The sequence below is a fragment of the Vicugna pacos genome, chromosome 4 (assembly GCF_048564905.1).
Source record: "Vicugna pacos chromosome 4, VicPac4, whole genome shotgun sequence".
NCBI classification, from domain to species: domain Eukaryota; kingdom Metazoa; phylum Chordata; class Mammalia; order Artiodactyla; family Camelidae; genus Vicugna; species Vicugna pacos.
Genome location: NC_132990.1, coordinates 48,886,273 through 48,900,767, shown reverse-complemented (window position 1 = coordinate 48,900,767; position 14,495 = coordinate 48,886,273). Strand labels below are relative to the sequence as shown.

At 53.8% G+C, this 14,495-nt stretch overlaps 1 protein-coding gene across 1 annotated transcript in view; it reads left to right on the top strand.

Annotated features, from left to right (window-relative positions):
* The first annotated feature begins 9,779 nt into the window (after nucleotides 1-9,779).
* The window catches only part of PAX5 (paired box 5), a 169,106-nt gene continuing 164,390 nt past the window's right edge, over nucleotides 9,780-14,495 (top strand). Inside the window, exon 1 of the mRNA XM_072959742.1 lies at nucleotides 9,780-10,426. Coding sequence (XP_072815843.1) covers nucleotides 10,384-10,426 — 43 coding nt within the window. The 5' untranslated portion in view covers nucleotides 9,780-10,383. The remainder of the gene's footprint in view (nucleotides 10,427-14,495) is intronic.

Below are 14,495 nucleotides of genomic sequence, written 5' to 3'. Positions count from 1 at the left end.
CGAGTGTGGATTTGTGTGTCGATGGCTGCAAACTAGGGCAAGCTCTCCAAACCGAAAGCTGAGCAGAGTTGGGTTTCTAGGATTCTAGAGCTGCGGACAAGTGAGATGGGGATATTCGGGGGTCCCAAAGCCGATCTGCGCCTAGACTCCACGCGTCCACAGCCCCTTGCCCAGTATCTCTAGGGTCGCAACATCAATTCCGGATCCTCCGAAGAGGTTCGCCACCTGCTCTGCGGCGGGAAGCTGCCCCTGGGTCCAACGCTGCGGGAGTCCGTGAGGTCCGAAGCATGCTGGCCAGACGCAAAGGGAGATCAACCCACAGAGGACAGGGTGGGCAAGGGGATGGCAGTTGGGCCTGGGTACCCCGTGAGCGGAGGGGTACTGACCCGGGCACTGGCGCCACACGAACCGCGAGGTTATGAATAAGGGCGGGCGCCCCCTCGGGAACGCACATTTGTTTCGCGCTGGTCTGTAGCGTGCAGAGTACCACGCGGCGGCGCAGGGGTCAGGTATTTCGGAGCACCGCGAACACTCAGCTCCTGATGCTTGGCCTAATCCTCTGCCTTTCCTGGGTGCAGACTGGAACGGAGTAGTGGCCGATGTCCCCTCCCTAATCCCAAAGCTTTGCAAAGCCAAACACACACGCAAAACTCACCAAAGCATCCCACAAACACAAAAACTAAAGCCAACACACGAAAACATAAACCAAAACTCCCATCCAAATAAATGCACGGCTCGTATAACCAAAATCAAAGTCGAAGAAAACAAAACACTTACAAACACAAAATTCACCTAACGCAAAAAACACAAACGTCACCCACTAGTACAAAATCAAAACACATCAAAACGCCACGCAGAAAGAACAGCCTTCCAAATGACACAGAGAAAGACAGCCTACAAGGACAAAGTGCAACACGCAGGCAAAATCAAAACACAAAACAGAAAACAAAACCCACCCAAAAGACCAAGGCTCACAGAGCAAAACCCGCTAAAATGAAATCTACAAAAAACCAACACGCAAAACACCCGAAACAAAAGACTGCCTCACTGATAATGAACAGAAAACAAAAACAAAATAAACCCCCTAAACAGAAAAAAACCCAAACAACTCCCGCCCCCAACTGGGGGTGAAATGTCAATTCCGGAAGGGCTTTTGATCTCTAGGCGAGGACAGGCCGCTGCTCCCCGGCGCAGCCTCCCCTCGCGGACTAAGCGGGAGGCGGGAAGCTGAGGCTTGGGCCGGGCTGCGGAGGAAGAGTCGAGCGCTCGGAGATGGCCAAAAAAATCAAATCGCTGGGGCAGGGACCCGGACCTGTAGACTGCAGGAAGAGGCGGCGCAGGGGGACTGCGCAGACTACTTGGTGGGGGGGGGCCACCGGGGAATCCACAGCCACGTTTCCGATTGTGGCGAAATCGGCTCAGTGGATAAGCGATGTCCGGTTCTCGCTGCCCCCCCCCCTTTTCTCGAGCTCTGGGCTCTCCCCCCTAGGTTGAGGCCCAGCCTCGTGACCACCCCCTCCAAAAAACAAACAACACTCTCGCTGAGGACGATTCACTTTTCGAAACTGCCATTGTCCGGCGGGCCAAGAGTCCTCCTGCGGATCGCTCCCCCGCCCTCGAGAACCTTGCCCCTGTGACCACCTCGCAGCGGGGCCCCACGGGCATCCAGTGGCCAAGCCGAGCAGCTGGACTCGGGACTGGGGAGGAGGAAGGGGAGGGAAGTCTTGAGCCTGGGCAGAAGGGAGCCGGCTGGACATGCCAAACCTCTGCCCGGTCTCTCTCGGGCTGATTTCCCTTCTGAAATCAAGTCTTGGGGCTCTGGGACGCCACAACGTCTCTGGGCTGGAGGGCAAAGGGATTCCACCTATGGGCCGGAGTAAGGTATCTGGGACTCCTGCCAACCTCTTGGACCTCCTGAGACGGTTCTGCTCAGCCCGGGTTCTCCAAAGTGGAGGCCCGGATTTTATCTCCAGCATTTCACAGCTTAACCTCTATGCTCTGGGCCAGAATGGAACACGGTGTGTGGATGGGCTCTGGGACCAGGAGTGGGACCTAGGAGCTCTAGGGTTCTGGCACTGCCCCAGAGTCCGGGATACAGCAATAGTTTTAGAGCTGCAGGTTTGGGGTGGGGGTGGAGTGGCTAGGAGCGCTGGAGGCGGGCGCCGCCCTAGGGGTGAATCTGAAGAAACTGGAACGCCCCCCTCTATGCCTGGCAAAACTGCTTGCCTCTGCACCCCTTTCAAATGCACCTGCTTGGCAAGGTGGTTAATTTCTTTAAAAACAAAAACGCGGCCTGCGCCCGCTTACGTGCCGGGATTTGCACCTAAAGAGGTCACCGACCCGACGCACCCAGCAGAGGGCCGCGACACCCAGACGCTGGAGTTTGTAGAAGGTGCAGCCGCGAGGCCAGGGCTCCCGGCTCACTTATGGTCGGTACCTTTGCGTTACAGCGCGGGCTAGCGCCCTGCTCCGTCTGAAGCCTTCCTTCCCTCCCCCTCCAACCCCCTATAAAAGTCCAGGGCGGCGCGGCGGCGGCATTGCTGCTCTCCCCGCCTCCCTCACTGCTCCGGCTCGGCCCGGCCCGGCCCGGCCCGCCCCGTTTGGCCAGCTGAGCAGTCCGGGCCGCACAGCGCGGATACCCTTTCCCAGCTCGGGGCCGGCAGTGCGGGGCAGCACGCTGGGGCGCGGCGTGTCTGGGGACATCTTGTGATGTTGGCGAGAACAGGACATGATCTCACATGGCGAGAAGCTCTTTAGTTCCTTAATCATTTCACGGTGCCTTCGGACGCTTTTTTTCCACCTAAAACGTTTAGTTTCAGCTCAGTGATCAGCTACCCCAGCTCGGCGGGGGAGCGGAAGGCTTGAATTATTCCGACCTGTGAGCGGCCCCTGGCACCAAAAAAAAAAAAAAAAAAAAAAACCAGCACAAAAAAGTGGAAACTTTTTTCCCCCTGTCCATTCCATCAAGTTCTGAAAAATCAAAATGGATTTAGAGAAAAATTACCCGACTCCTCGGACCGGCAGGACAGGTAGGACGGCGATACGGGCTCGAGGCGTGCTAACTCAGAGACCCAGCCGGGCGCTGGTCCTCAAGCACGTCGGCCCTGGGGGAGGGGGTGCGCCTCATTTTCGCAGGGATTGCGTATCTGTCTGCGGCACGTTTCTTCTCACCAATCTGTTCACACACTTCTGCATCAGTCCAAGTGTCTGAGGGTTTGCCTGTGTTTTTCTCTGAGAGTTTATGTGAGTGTTTATCTGGGGGTCTGAAAGTTTGGGTCTGTGTGTTTACATAGGGACTCAGGTTATGCATGAGTGACAATGAGTTTGTGTGCCCCTGTATATATATTATCAAAATTTCTGAGTGTGTGTTGGAAAATTTTTGTGACTGTGTATGTGTATCTTTATATTCATGAGTGTATTATGCATTTGAGTTCGTGTTCCTGAGTACTGCTCTTTTGAGTATCCAAAATGTGTCTATGAGTGGCATATATATATATATATATATATATATATATATATATATATTGTATGAGTGTCTGAGTGTACATCTACTCCTTTAAGGGTCTGTATTCACTTGTCACATCCCAAGTGGTTCTGGAATTGAGAATAAGGTGGTTACACCGACCCCTCCATTTTTGGATGTCAACAGCTGTTCACTGTATACATGCCAGTTTACAAAAGTGCTTGCCTCTAGGCACAAAGATGGGTCTAGGGTCTGTGCGGGTCTGTTGTACTAAGCCTACCATCAGCCAGGCTCAGGTCCCATTCTGTTGAGAGAACAGGAGTGTGTGCAGCTCTTCAGTGTGTGGTGTATACTACTTCACTCTGTGAGTACTGTTGAGCCTACCGTTCGTATAAAAGTGTCTCCTGTTGCAGACACAACCTTGACAAGTGAGAAGAGGCAGCCTACCTGTACGCTAGTCGTGACATTTCTAGGGACAACCCCCTCAGTCTTCCTTAGCTTTTATCTAGACAGGTCTTTGACACTGGTGTGTGTGTGTGTGTGTGTGTACTGTATGCTCAGGTTTATCTTGCGGGTGCCAGGAGGAGAGCACAAGTGGGTGGACATGTGTGCATAATCTGGGCATCCAGTTCTGAACCTGTATGCACAGAGACCTTCCTGCCACAGAGCCTGATATGCCTTCCTCAGGCCCAGGCAAGGGGTGGCATGGTGTATTTATGTCTGAGAGGAGGTGACAGGCAGCAGGAGGCCTCTGTCTGCCCTGAGGTAAAAGCCAGGTATGGGAACCTCTTTTACTCATTAGGCCAAATGTACTAAATCCCCATCCAAACACGCTTCTGGCCCTGAAAGAACTCCCCTTCCCCCAACTCTATGGATCTGAGCCCCTACCTCTACCTCAGCCCTAAATACAGATCAAAAAGCAGAGAGAGAGAGGGGTGAACTTGTAACTCAAGCCCAGGGAAACTCCCTAGGCATATACGTGTTTCCAAAATCATAACTGAAGAGAAGTGAAGGCAGAAATCTAAGAGGCAGGGAACTGAAGAGGATTCCCCAGGGTGAAGGTGCAGGAAAGGGAACCTGGAAACCCCCTCTGCTCCTTCCCCTGCTCTCCCCATACCCCCCCCATACCCCGCAGCGGGTCCCTTAGTAGGTAAGACTCCAGAGGTGTCTGCACAGGGGACAAGGGGGTGTGATGTCTTGGGAATGGGTCAGGGGCCTGTGAGGGTCCCATAAAGGGTCTGTGTGGCTGGCCCGGCTGCCTCTCCTGACAAGCTGTCTACGAAGAATGTAATTCATGGCGGTCGATGGGCTCTTTGATTAGTTCAATCGCCTGAATAATCGTTTAATCAATAAAGCATTTCATTCCTCTGTGAGACAGGCCTGGGTGGGGCTGGGGGCCCCCAGGCTGGCCAGAGTTTAAAAATCTGGAGAGCCACGCCCCCTCTTCACCGTCGGGTTGGGTAAGGGCCCTGCCCGGGAAAGGGTGGTATCTCAGGTAACACTACACTTCCGTCTGTATGCACCAGTCTGGGCCTCCGCTGGGGAAGAGGCAGGAGCTGAGAAATTGGCCAGGCTGGGGGTGTCTCAGTCTGGTTTTTGGGTTTTTGCTGGGGCTTCTCCCCTCTCCCAACTCTGAGGCCATTTATGGGTCACTTGACGGCCCTTTCCTTCCTTCAGAACTATATTCCATACCTTTTCTTGACCTCAGTTTCCCCATTTGTATATTGGGGAAGGCAGATATGCCCTTCTACCTGTAAATCTGAGGTTGGATGTAGTCAGAACTGAGCTGGGAGCCACTTAAAGATCTTCTTCTCTAGCCTCTTCCTTGTGGTAACAAAAAAGGAAAAACTGAGGTCCAGAGAGGGACAGGGATTTATTTGAGACCATACAGAAGAAGGTATGAAGGGAGTAGGACTGAAAGGTGATTTTTCCGCTCTTAAACCTCTCATTCTTGCTTGAAGAGACCTCCTCCCCACAGGCCCCCCCTGGAGAGAAAGGACTATTACAAGAGTTATCTAGGTGGGAATTAAGGAGTCCCAAGGCAGGGAGGCTGGGATAGGCTGAACGCTGCCTGCCTGGATATTGGCATCCATTCCCCCGGCTCTGGAATGAGCCTGGCGGAATAATTCCCTCCACCCATGGAGCTTCATCTTTCAGAACCTCTGGAGGCCTCATCTCAGGGGTTCTTTTCCCTTGTTAGACACATGAGGAAGCTGAGCCCTAGGAGGAGGGAAAGAGAGAAAGGTAGTACCAGAGCCCCTGGCCTTCCGGTGCGCTGGTAAGGATAACAAACCTTGGTAAAGGCACTTTACACAATTCTTGAAAAATCTGGTTAAATTCTCCTCGTTTTTTCTTCCACATCCACAATTCCTACAAACAGACTTGGACCAGGTGCAGGAATCACTCAAGAATCAATCGTCTCTGACCCAACTAGCTGACTAACTAAGGGCCAATTGCTTTATATCTTTGATGCTTTTAAAATGAGGGTTAGAGAGGATCCACTGAGTTAGGACAGCACCATTGTAGCATCTCTGGCTTTCTCCAACCAAGCAACCAATCTGAGCTCTGTAGGTCTCGCTTTTCCTAGAGCAAGAACAGGGAAATGGGCTGGACCTGGACTTCGGGAGTCTGGAGTTGATCTCAGGCCCACGGAGCGCCATAGCAGCCCCAACATTCAGACACCGCTGGGCACAGGAGGGGCTGGCCTAGAGGAGGGAGTAGGGAGGCAGGAAGGGAGTGTGTTCCGAGTAAAGCCAGGTTTGTGGCTGAAGATAGAGGTGGATGTTTCTCTGCATGTGGCTTCTCAAACATTATTCTTAATGAGCATTCTTTCAATAGCAGAACTTCCCAAGGCAATTTGATTTACACAAATTGAATTTCTTTCCTGAGGGTTTCCTTTCCCTGGCCTCCTCCCGCTTAGCAGACTCAAAGTCATGGTGGCAGAGGGTAGGAGTGAGGGGGGAATAAAACCATGAGACCGTTGTGCATGGCATCACCTACTGCACTCAGCACAGAGTCATGGAGACCAGTTCCCAGATAGCCTGTCTCTCCTGGACCCAGACTGTTGGGCTAGTGAGCTCTCTGAGGCAGGACTGAGGCGCAGTGCCTGGCTTGGTCAAGGAATCTCTGTGTATCAAAGTAACTTCTCTGGGCCTTGTTTAGTGGCCTGTAAAGCTGAGTTAGGTGGCCAGGATATCTGATGGCGCTTCTTGGCATTAGAAGTTCCAGGAAGCCAGCAGGCTCAGGTAGCTGTAAATAACCCCGCACCCAGAGGGAATTCCCTCTGCTCTGCACCAAAAGGTGAGAAAGAGGGCTGCTTTTGCCACCCAGCTTAGACTGCTCAACACCATCCTGAAGCCAAAAGCCTTGTGTGTGAAACGGGAATTTGAGCTCTTTCTGTTCAGGTAATATATGTGGTTCCATTCTACCCCAGCAATGCTTCTGGGATTCGATCCAAGCTACACTAGTATCAGAAGGAAAACTGGTTCGTATGGACATATCCTAGCTGGGTTCTTTGATTTGGCAGCATACAACCATCGCCCACCCCACACCCCAAAAAACGCCCTGCTATCCCAGGAGTGGCTCTGGAGAAACCCTTAAGAAATAGGTTTCTAGCTCGCAGCATTTCCTCTACCCAAGACGTGCTATGTGATCTTGGACAACTTGCATCCCTTCTTGGCCTCAGGTTCCACATCTGTAAAATGGGAAATGTATGACCTCAGTGCCCTTTTAGATCTAAGACTTTAGAATCTGAGTTTCTAGGTCTGAACTGGAGTGGGACTGGAGGTGGAGGTGTCATGGGTTGCATTCTTCAGGGCATCCCCATACTCCCACCTCTCCAGTGGGAATGTAGAGCCACCACGTCGAATTTTTAGTCCACTTCTAATCTATCGAGTGCCACCGGGTGGAGCGAAGTAGGGAACCCTAACTCATCACCTTCCCTCTACGATGTTGCCATCTTCCTGCTCCAAGTCGGGGGAGGGTGTGTGTGGAAGACCCGGACAGGCAGGGTTCTTGACAAAGGAGAGATAATGCCACCACTCCTCCCCAGTGCATACTGCAGCCTCCAGGGACCCCAGAGGTCTGCCTGGGGCTGTTTTCTGCAGCTGTGCCCTGGAGGGGGTGGGGACGGTGTCAGCACCGGAAACTTAGCTACTGTTTAGGGGCAGCTGGGTCTGGGACGGGGACAGAAGGTGGGCCCGAGCGCTGATCCCATGGAGGCGTGTGAGAAATTGGGCAGAGGTAGAGAGAGAGGAGACTGAAGCAGAGAATGACCTGGGAGTCCTCCCAGGGTCGACCTGTGCTCTGCTCTCCGTACAAGCCTAGTTCCGGAGCAGGCATCACAAAGCCCTTCTTTTGGTGGATTTATATTTATATAGAATGAATCCGAAGCGGTGGGTCTTGGGACCACTCCCACGAGCTTCTGGGACAGGGGAGTCTTCAGAAACTCTGCCAGGGCTGGGCTCCGGGCACATGTAGGTGCTCACAGAAATAGGTGCCTCCTGGGTATAGAATGGCTGTCACATGCTTCCTTTTCAAAGTCCATTTTCTTTGATTGTGGTCCAGGGCTTCACATTCCCAAGAAACTGAGTCTCACTGGTCAAAGACCCTGCCCTTCTGGACTAAAAATTTTCTGCTAGAAATCCACCAATTTTGTCTTGAAAGTGGCAAGAACTTCCCCAGGAAAGTAATAGTCGGGCTTTCTTGACAACTGAAAGCTGCAGCATAGTAAATCACCTAGCGCAGCTCTGCACTACCCTTGCAGATTGAAAGCCCTTTCCCACCTGCCTCCTTTAGGGATTCTCATTAGTGCTGGAAGGGGCTGGATTCATTGAGTTCCCAAGAGGCCTAGCTCCGGATGCAGAATTGCCCCTGTAGACAGAAGCTTTCAGCTGTGCACATCATGAGCCCCCAAAGTGTCTGGTAGCTCCTGGTCTGAGACTGGAAAGAGGGACTAAAGGCTCAGTGCTTGAGCATCCTGGTCCAGAGCATCAGATAGATCCCTCCCCCAGGAGAACCCTGGTTGTTAACTTTAAAGAAGTGTGAGGTTTTTCTCCTCTGCATCTCTGCCTACGGTTAGCTCAGAATTGGGGATCCTTGTTAGAACGAGGGAGGAGGGTGGACGAGGAGGTGGTGGCATAGGTTTAATAGGCACTTGATAAAACTATGAGATATTTCCGCTGGAAGGAGCCTTTATTAAAGTCGAGGTAAGCCAATTCTGCCCATTTTACAGATGAGGAAACTGAGGTCAGAACCGAGCAGATGTGCACACAGTATGTTTCCATTGCGAGTCTGATGGTGCTTAAACTGAAAGCCAGATCTCTATTGGGCTCCTTGTTTTCCTCCAACATCCATTGTTTGTGTGTTTGGGGGGGGGGGAGTCTTCTTGAGACTATTCTCCAACCCATCCCCGCCTTGGTTGCCTCCAATCCCTCAGGGTATCCCAGGGTCCCAGTGCCGCGTCAGGGAAACCAGGCTCCCGCCAGACCTGCGGCGGGACTCTCCAGGCACTATGTGGATTCCCCTTCCCCCTCCCCCAATCCGCGCTCCGCTAGGCCTTCGCCTCGCGCGTTTGTCAATGAACGTGGCGCCGCCGCCTGGGCCCCGCCCCCCATTCTCTCCCATTGCCCAGGTATCGGCTAATCAGGCGGAGCCCGCCGTTTGCTCAGCCAATGGGACGATGTCTCGGGCCAGAGCCGGTTACCACCTCTCTGATTGGCTTGATGAAGCGTGATTGGCAGGTTAGCCCCCGCCCCGCCCCCGCCCGGAGGGAGGCTGAGCCCCGGGCGGCGCTGTCCACACGCAGCGGGTCCTGAAAGCGGCTCCGGGGCGGCGCGGTGGCGCACTGTGCGCGCCGAGCAGGCGGAGGGCTAGAGCCTGCGGCGGCGGCGGCAGCGCGGACAGTCAAAGCCGACAGAGGCTGTATTTCAGTATTGGTAGTCCCGGCGGCCTTGGTGGAGGGGATCTTACTCTCTTCTCTGTCCCTCGCTCTAACGCCTGGGGCAGGCGCGGCGGCCGTCCCGGAAGAGGCAACTGAAAGACACTCGAATCAGACCTCCGAGAGAAGGGAGCGGAAGCTTGAAGAGTTAGTGGGCGAGAGGTAGATTCTCAAGCGATGAGGAGACTGTCGTTGTTGTTCGTATTCTTGGCTCCGGCGATGGGGGAGCAGCGGGGCCCGCGGGAACTTTGAAGACAGTGGGTTCCAGGGTGTGAGGGCTGCAGGCTCCCGGGGACTCCGGAGTCTCGGCCCCAAGTCAGTGGCGTAAGGGTCTTAGAACCCGGTGGGGCCCCAGCGCCGCCAGAGAAGAAGTTCTTTGCAACTTCGTCCGAGACGTCGGAGAGCCGGGTGGAGAGAGGCTGAAGCAGTAAGTCCGAGATCCAGAGACTCAAAGAAACAGAAAGAGAAAGGATCCGGTGGAGACCGAGGTGTCGAGGAGAGACTCCAGAGGCAGCGAGGCTGCGGAACCAGCCTGTCAGCCCATGGGCCTCTCTGCCCCCTGAGTGAAGCCAAGGGCTGTGTGTCCCACAGGCCTCCTTAAAGCCACTCCTAAGGAGGCCGGGGGCTCCAGGCCGTCCCGGAGGCAAGCCCCTAAACTATGCCCCCGAAGCTGCTGGCGCCTTGGCGGCATCTAGCCCAGGCCGGGTGCGAAGCCGCTGCCTGAGACAGCCCGGGAGGGAGCTACCAGGAGTTGGGCTCACCACTCGCAGACCGACTGCACTAGCGCCGTTTCCCGCCTCTAGGCGCAGCTCTCGGTGATCTCCGGCAGGGAGGCTCTGAGAGGCCCTGAAGCTCCCGCAGTGATTTCTGAGCCCATTTCGCACAGTGCTCGGCCTGGCGGCGTGGCTCCCTAGCCGCGCTGGGCAGCCCCTTGGCGCCGAGAGGCGGCAGCGTGGGCCGGCCTGCAGTCTGGAGCGCCCTGATGGAAATACACTGTAAGCACGACCCGTTTGCATCCATGCATAGTAAGTAGGCGGCGAGCTCGCTTCTCTCACTCTCCCGCCGGGACGGGGTTGGGGGTGCCGGACCGCGGGGCAGGTACTAAGGACGGGAGGATCCAGGACTTCAGTGGCTACGCAGTAAACTTTGCAAAGTACAGGGCTCCCAGGCATGGTATGTGGAACAACGCGCCTGGCCGACTGGGGCAGAGCACCTGGCACCAGGAATCCCGCCTCCAGCAACGGGTAGTGTAGGCAGCGAGCTGCAGCCTTTCCGAGGCTCCAGCAGCAATATCTCAGCGTGTCGAGAGAATCCTGGCTCTGACCCGGAGAGGGCTCTGGGCCAGGCTAGTTGGAGGGCACAAAGCTGTAAGAAGAGGTCAGTCTGAGTCTCAGACAGCACCCCACACCCCAACCCCAGTGGTGCCTTTTTCAGCCGTGGGTCTGATCAAAACTGCAGCTTGGAGGGAAAGTGGGGCCCCTAGCAGTGCCTGTGTGCTTGTATGTGTGGAGGAAGAGGTTGAGAGCTAGGTGAGGATACCAAGTCCAGAGCTCCAAAAGCGTCCTGGAGTTGAGGAGTGGGATTTGAAAAATCAACGAAGTAGTGTTCCCTGAGCTGAGCTTCTGATTAGAAGCCGCCAGTTCATACAGAGATCCTTAAAGGCACTATCAAGTCGTCTCTGCAGGACGCTTGCCTCTTGATGGCTTCTCCTCTTAAAAAGAAAATCAAAAAGAAGCCGATTAGTTACCATACAGGCACCCTTGCTTTCTGAAAGATGCCGTGTGTGTAGGAGACGGGAAGGGTCATTTTGGGCACGGACGAGGCCGGTTGGTTGCCTGACCCGCTGGGATCTGCCAGTTCACCCATTAGCACAGCCTCCTGTAAGATAAGCGCTTCTCTCACGGTGAGTTAACGCCGGATTAGATTTGGAGATTTCGAGGAAATTCCAAATGGAACGAATCGTATTTCCCTTCTGAGCGCTGCAGGGCTGGGCCAGAGTAAGGCACCAGGCTTCGGCGGTATCCAGCCAGATGCCCAGCTTGAGTCCTCATGGGCCGCTGGTCAAGGAGTCACTCCTGGGCTGTGAACCCTCCCCAAGCCTTCAGACAGCCCAGAATCCTGCTTCCTTAGCCTTGGGTCCTCTGTTTAACAAAGGCAGCAGAGACCCGGCTGGAGAGAAGTCGAGCTTCCTGGGGCGAATATGTTCATTTCTGCCCTGAAGGGCCGAATGGCCTGGTAAGCAGGGAAATGCTGATCTAGGCTCCTGGGGCTGGCTTCGGGCAAGTCAGTTTCTCTTTGTGTCAGTTTCCCGAGTCCGAGGTCATCCACCAAAGCTGTGAGGAGATTTGTGCAGAGAAGCCGCTTGCTTCTGTCCTAGCCCAAACGATTCCTCATCATTTGGGGCCTGTGCCAAAACCGTTTCCAGTTCGTGATGACCCCAGCACCCCCAGCAGCCTTTTCCTGCGCAGACAGCTGGGCTCAAGGGAGGCTCTGATATCACAGAGTGAGCCAGAAAACAAACGAGTTGGGGTCAGTACTCTGAGAGGTGAGCAAGCTGGTAGCTCAGCCAAGGAGCGATTGGGGGACAAAAATGGGAAGGGCTGGCCCCTGCACTTCTATCCTTGCCTGCGGGAATCCACAGACCCTCACTGCCTTCTGCACAGAGCCTGGCGGCCCAGAGGTCATGCCTGGGCCCTTGGGGAGATAGCATCAGACCTGGTGGCCTCTCGGCTGTACATGAGGGTGAAGGAGGCAGCTCCTTCCAGGTGGGGGTTAGCCAACTGCAAATGCCTGTCTCTGTCCCTCCTTATCTCCGCTGTCCTTTGCCCCCTCCTTAAATAGTGCTCCCTCCTCCCATTTTCAATCTTCCCTGCAGGATGGTGGGGGCTGGGCCCCAGCCAGCCCAGCTTCCAGAGCTGGCTTCTCTGGAAATGCCCTTGGTTCCGATGCCCAAAGCTATTTGCTAGCACAGTGTAGGCCTGGCTTTGGGGCCCTAGTTTGTTAGAGATTGAGTGGAGGGGTGCACAGTAGATCCTGAGATGTTGCCTGGTTAGTAGAGGATAAGACCAAGTCCCATCTTCTCATCTTCCTTCCTGGCCTTAGTCAGTTTCTTCCCCCCAACTCCCTTCCCCTCTTCTCCACTGGAGCAGGGTAGCTTCTGTGGGGAAATGTGTAGGGGGAGGGGCAGGCACTGCCAGGAAATGGGCTTCTGTGTTTCTTGCCCCCACCCCCAGCTACGGGCACAAGTTATAAAGCACTTTTATAGCCAGTCTCCTACCTGAGTGTCTACTAAACGTTCAGCTACACCCATTTTACAGAGTATGATATTAAGGTCAGAGAGACAAAAGGACTGACAGGAAGTTCATATGGACAAAACTCGAACCAGTCTTTGAGGATTTACGGAAGAGGAGAGAGAGGGACTCAGACTCCAGAGACTGGGCAGTGAACATTTGGGTGGCTACACACAAGTGCAAGGTGCTATCTGTCTGGCTCAACTATGTCTGTATTCATGGCACCACTATCCATGTGTGCCAGCACCTGTCTGCTGGTTAGAAAGTCCATTAAGGAGACTTCATCCCTGCCCTTTCCCCATGTTTCTGTTTGCATGTTTGTGTGTTCCTTCATTCATCCTCTCCCGTGCCAATAGAAGGAATTTCAGTGACCCTGTGGGTCCTTCAGTTCAATCTACCACTGAGTCAGCACAGACCCTCTCCCCAAGTCTCTATGCCCAGCCATGGTCTTTGGGGGTGTGGACAGGGGCGCCGTGGTGGGCAGCATGTCCAGACCAGAACCACAAAGGCCCCAGGGGCATCTGCAATTCAACCCTTCTCTCTTGCCCTCCCCTCCTCCAAACCCTGCTCTCTCAGCCCTGTGGGAGTGGGCTGTGTTTCCCTTGTCTGTTTCCTGGTCTCTGCCTTGATTTGTTTGTATCTGTCTCTGTGTCAGTTTCTCTGTAAATTCTACTTGACTCTGAAAAGTATAGCTGAGTCCGTGTCTCCCCACAACCCCCAGCACCTCCCATAGGAGGAGCCCTCACTCAGTCCACAGGAAGTAGAGGCTGGGACTTGGGTTCTCTGAGAAAGTGCAGGGCTGAAGCTGGGCTTCCAGAAAACAAAGGTCTCCCCCTCCACAGATGTCCCCTGTCCTCCAAATGCCCCTTGCTGGGCTTCCTCTGTTTTCTCTTCTTTCTTCTTGCCTCCCACTGTACACTGCATCTGCCTTTCTTTCCATTCTCTTTCCTGTTCTGGCCAGTTCATTCCTTTTTTCTCCTCCTCTTCATTTATAACTTGAGGCCTCCCTTCCAGGCTCTCTCTCCTTGCTGTCTGTCTCATGTCATCTAGTTCTTGCTCTTTGTACCCTTCCCCTCACACCTCTTCCTTGTTTCTTTCCCTGTCCTCCTGCCTCCCTTCTCTCAGGTTTCTGGTTTCACTTCTTTCCAATAAGTGAGAGACATTGCCTTTTCAGACCACAGTTTTAAATCACCAGCTTGCCACCCTTGAAATGCTCTTTTAGATGGGCTGAGACCGAAACAGAGAGGGCCAAATGGGTTTGGGGGCCTTTCCTGGAAGTTGAAGGAAATAGGGGGTTCCTAGGTCATGCTGGGTCTGGTGTTAGCAATGGACATGTGGATCAGACTCTGGAAGCGCCTGGTAGCCTGGCCTTTGGGGTCAAGACTAGAGGGTATGGGATCTGCTGTCACCTAAGAGTGTCTGATCCTTGGGGTTTTTTCCCCATGATGCAAATGGTCCCCAAAGCTCACTGTCCTGTAGGACTGCTTTTGGTATTTAAGTCCTCTGAAGGTTGCCACTGTGTTTTGGGCAGAAAATTTAAATCGCCAGTAGTGTAGGGAATAGGCATTTGCAGATGGCGCCAATGCCTGGACTAACAGTTATCTCGAAAGTGTGCTCGGTGCTTTTAGCTTCCTTTTTTGTCCTCTTAGATGAGCTTTTGCCAATTTTGAATTTACTTTCTTCTTAAATCCAGCCTGTTACTGAAAGACCCATATAACACTTTTTTTTTATTAGTATTCTCAACCCCAGAACAAAGCTTTCTTAAAACCCTTGACCAGGGTGGCTGCAGTCTTTCTGTTTTAGG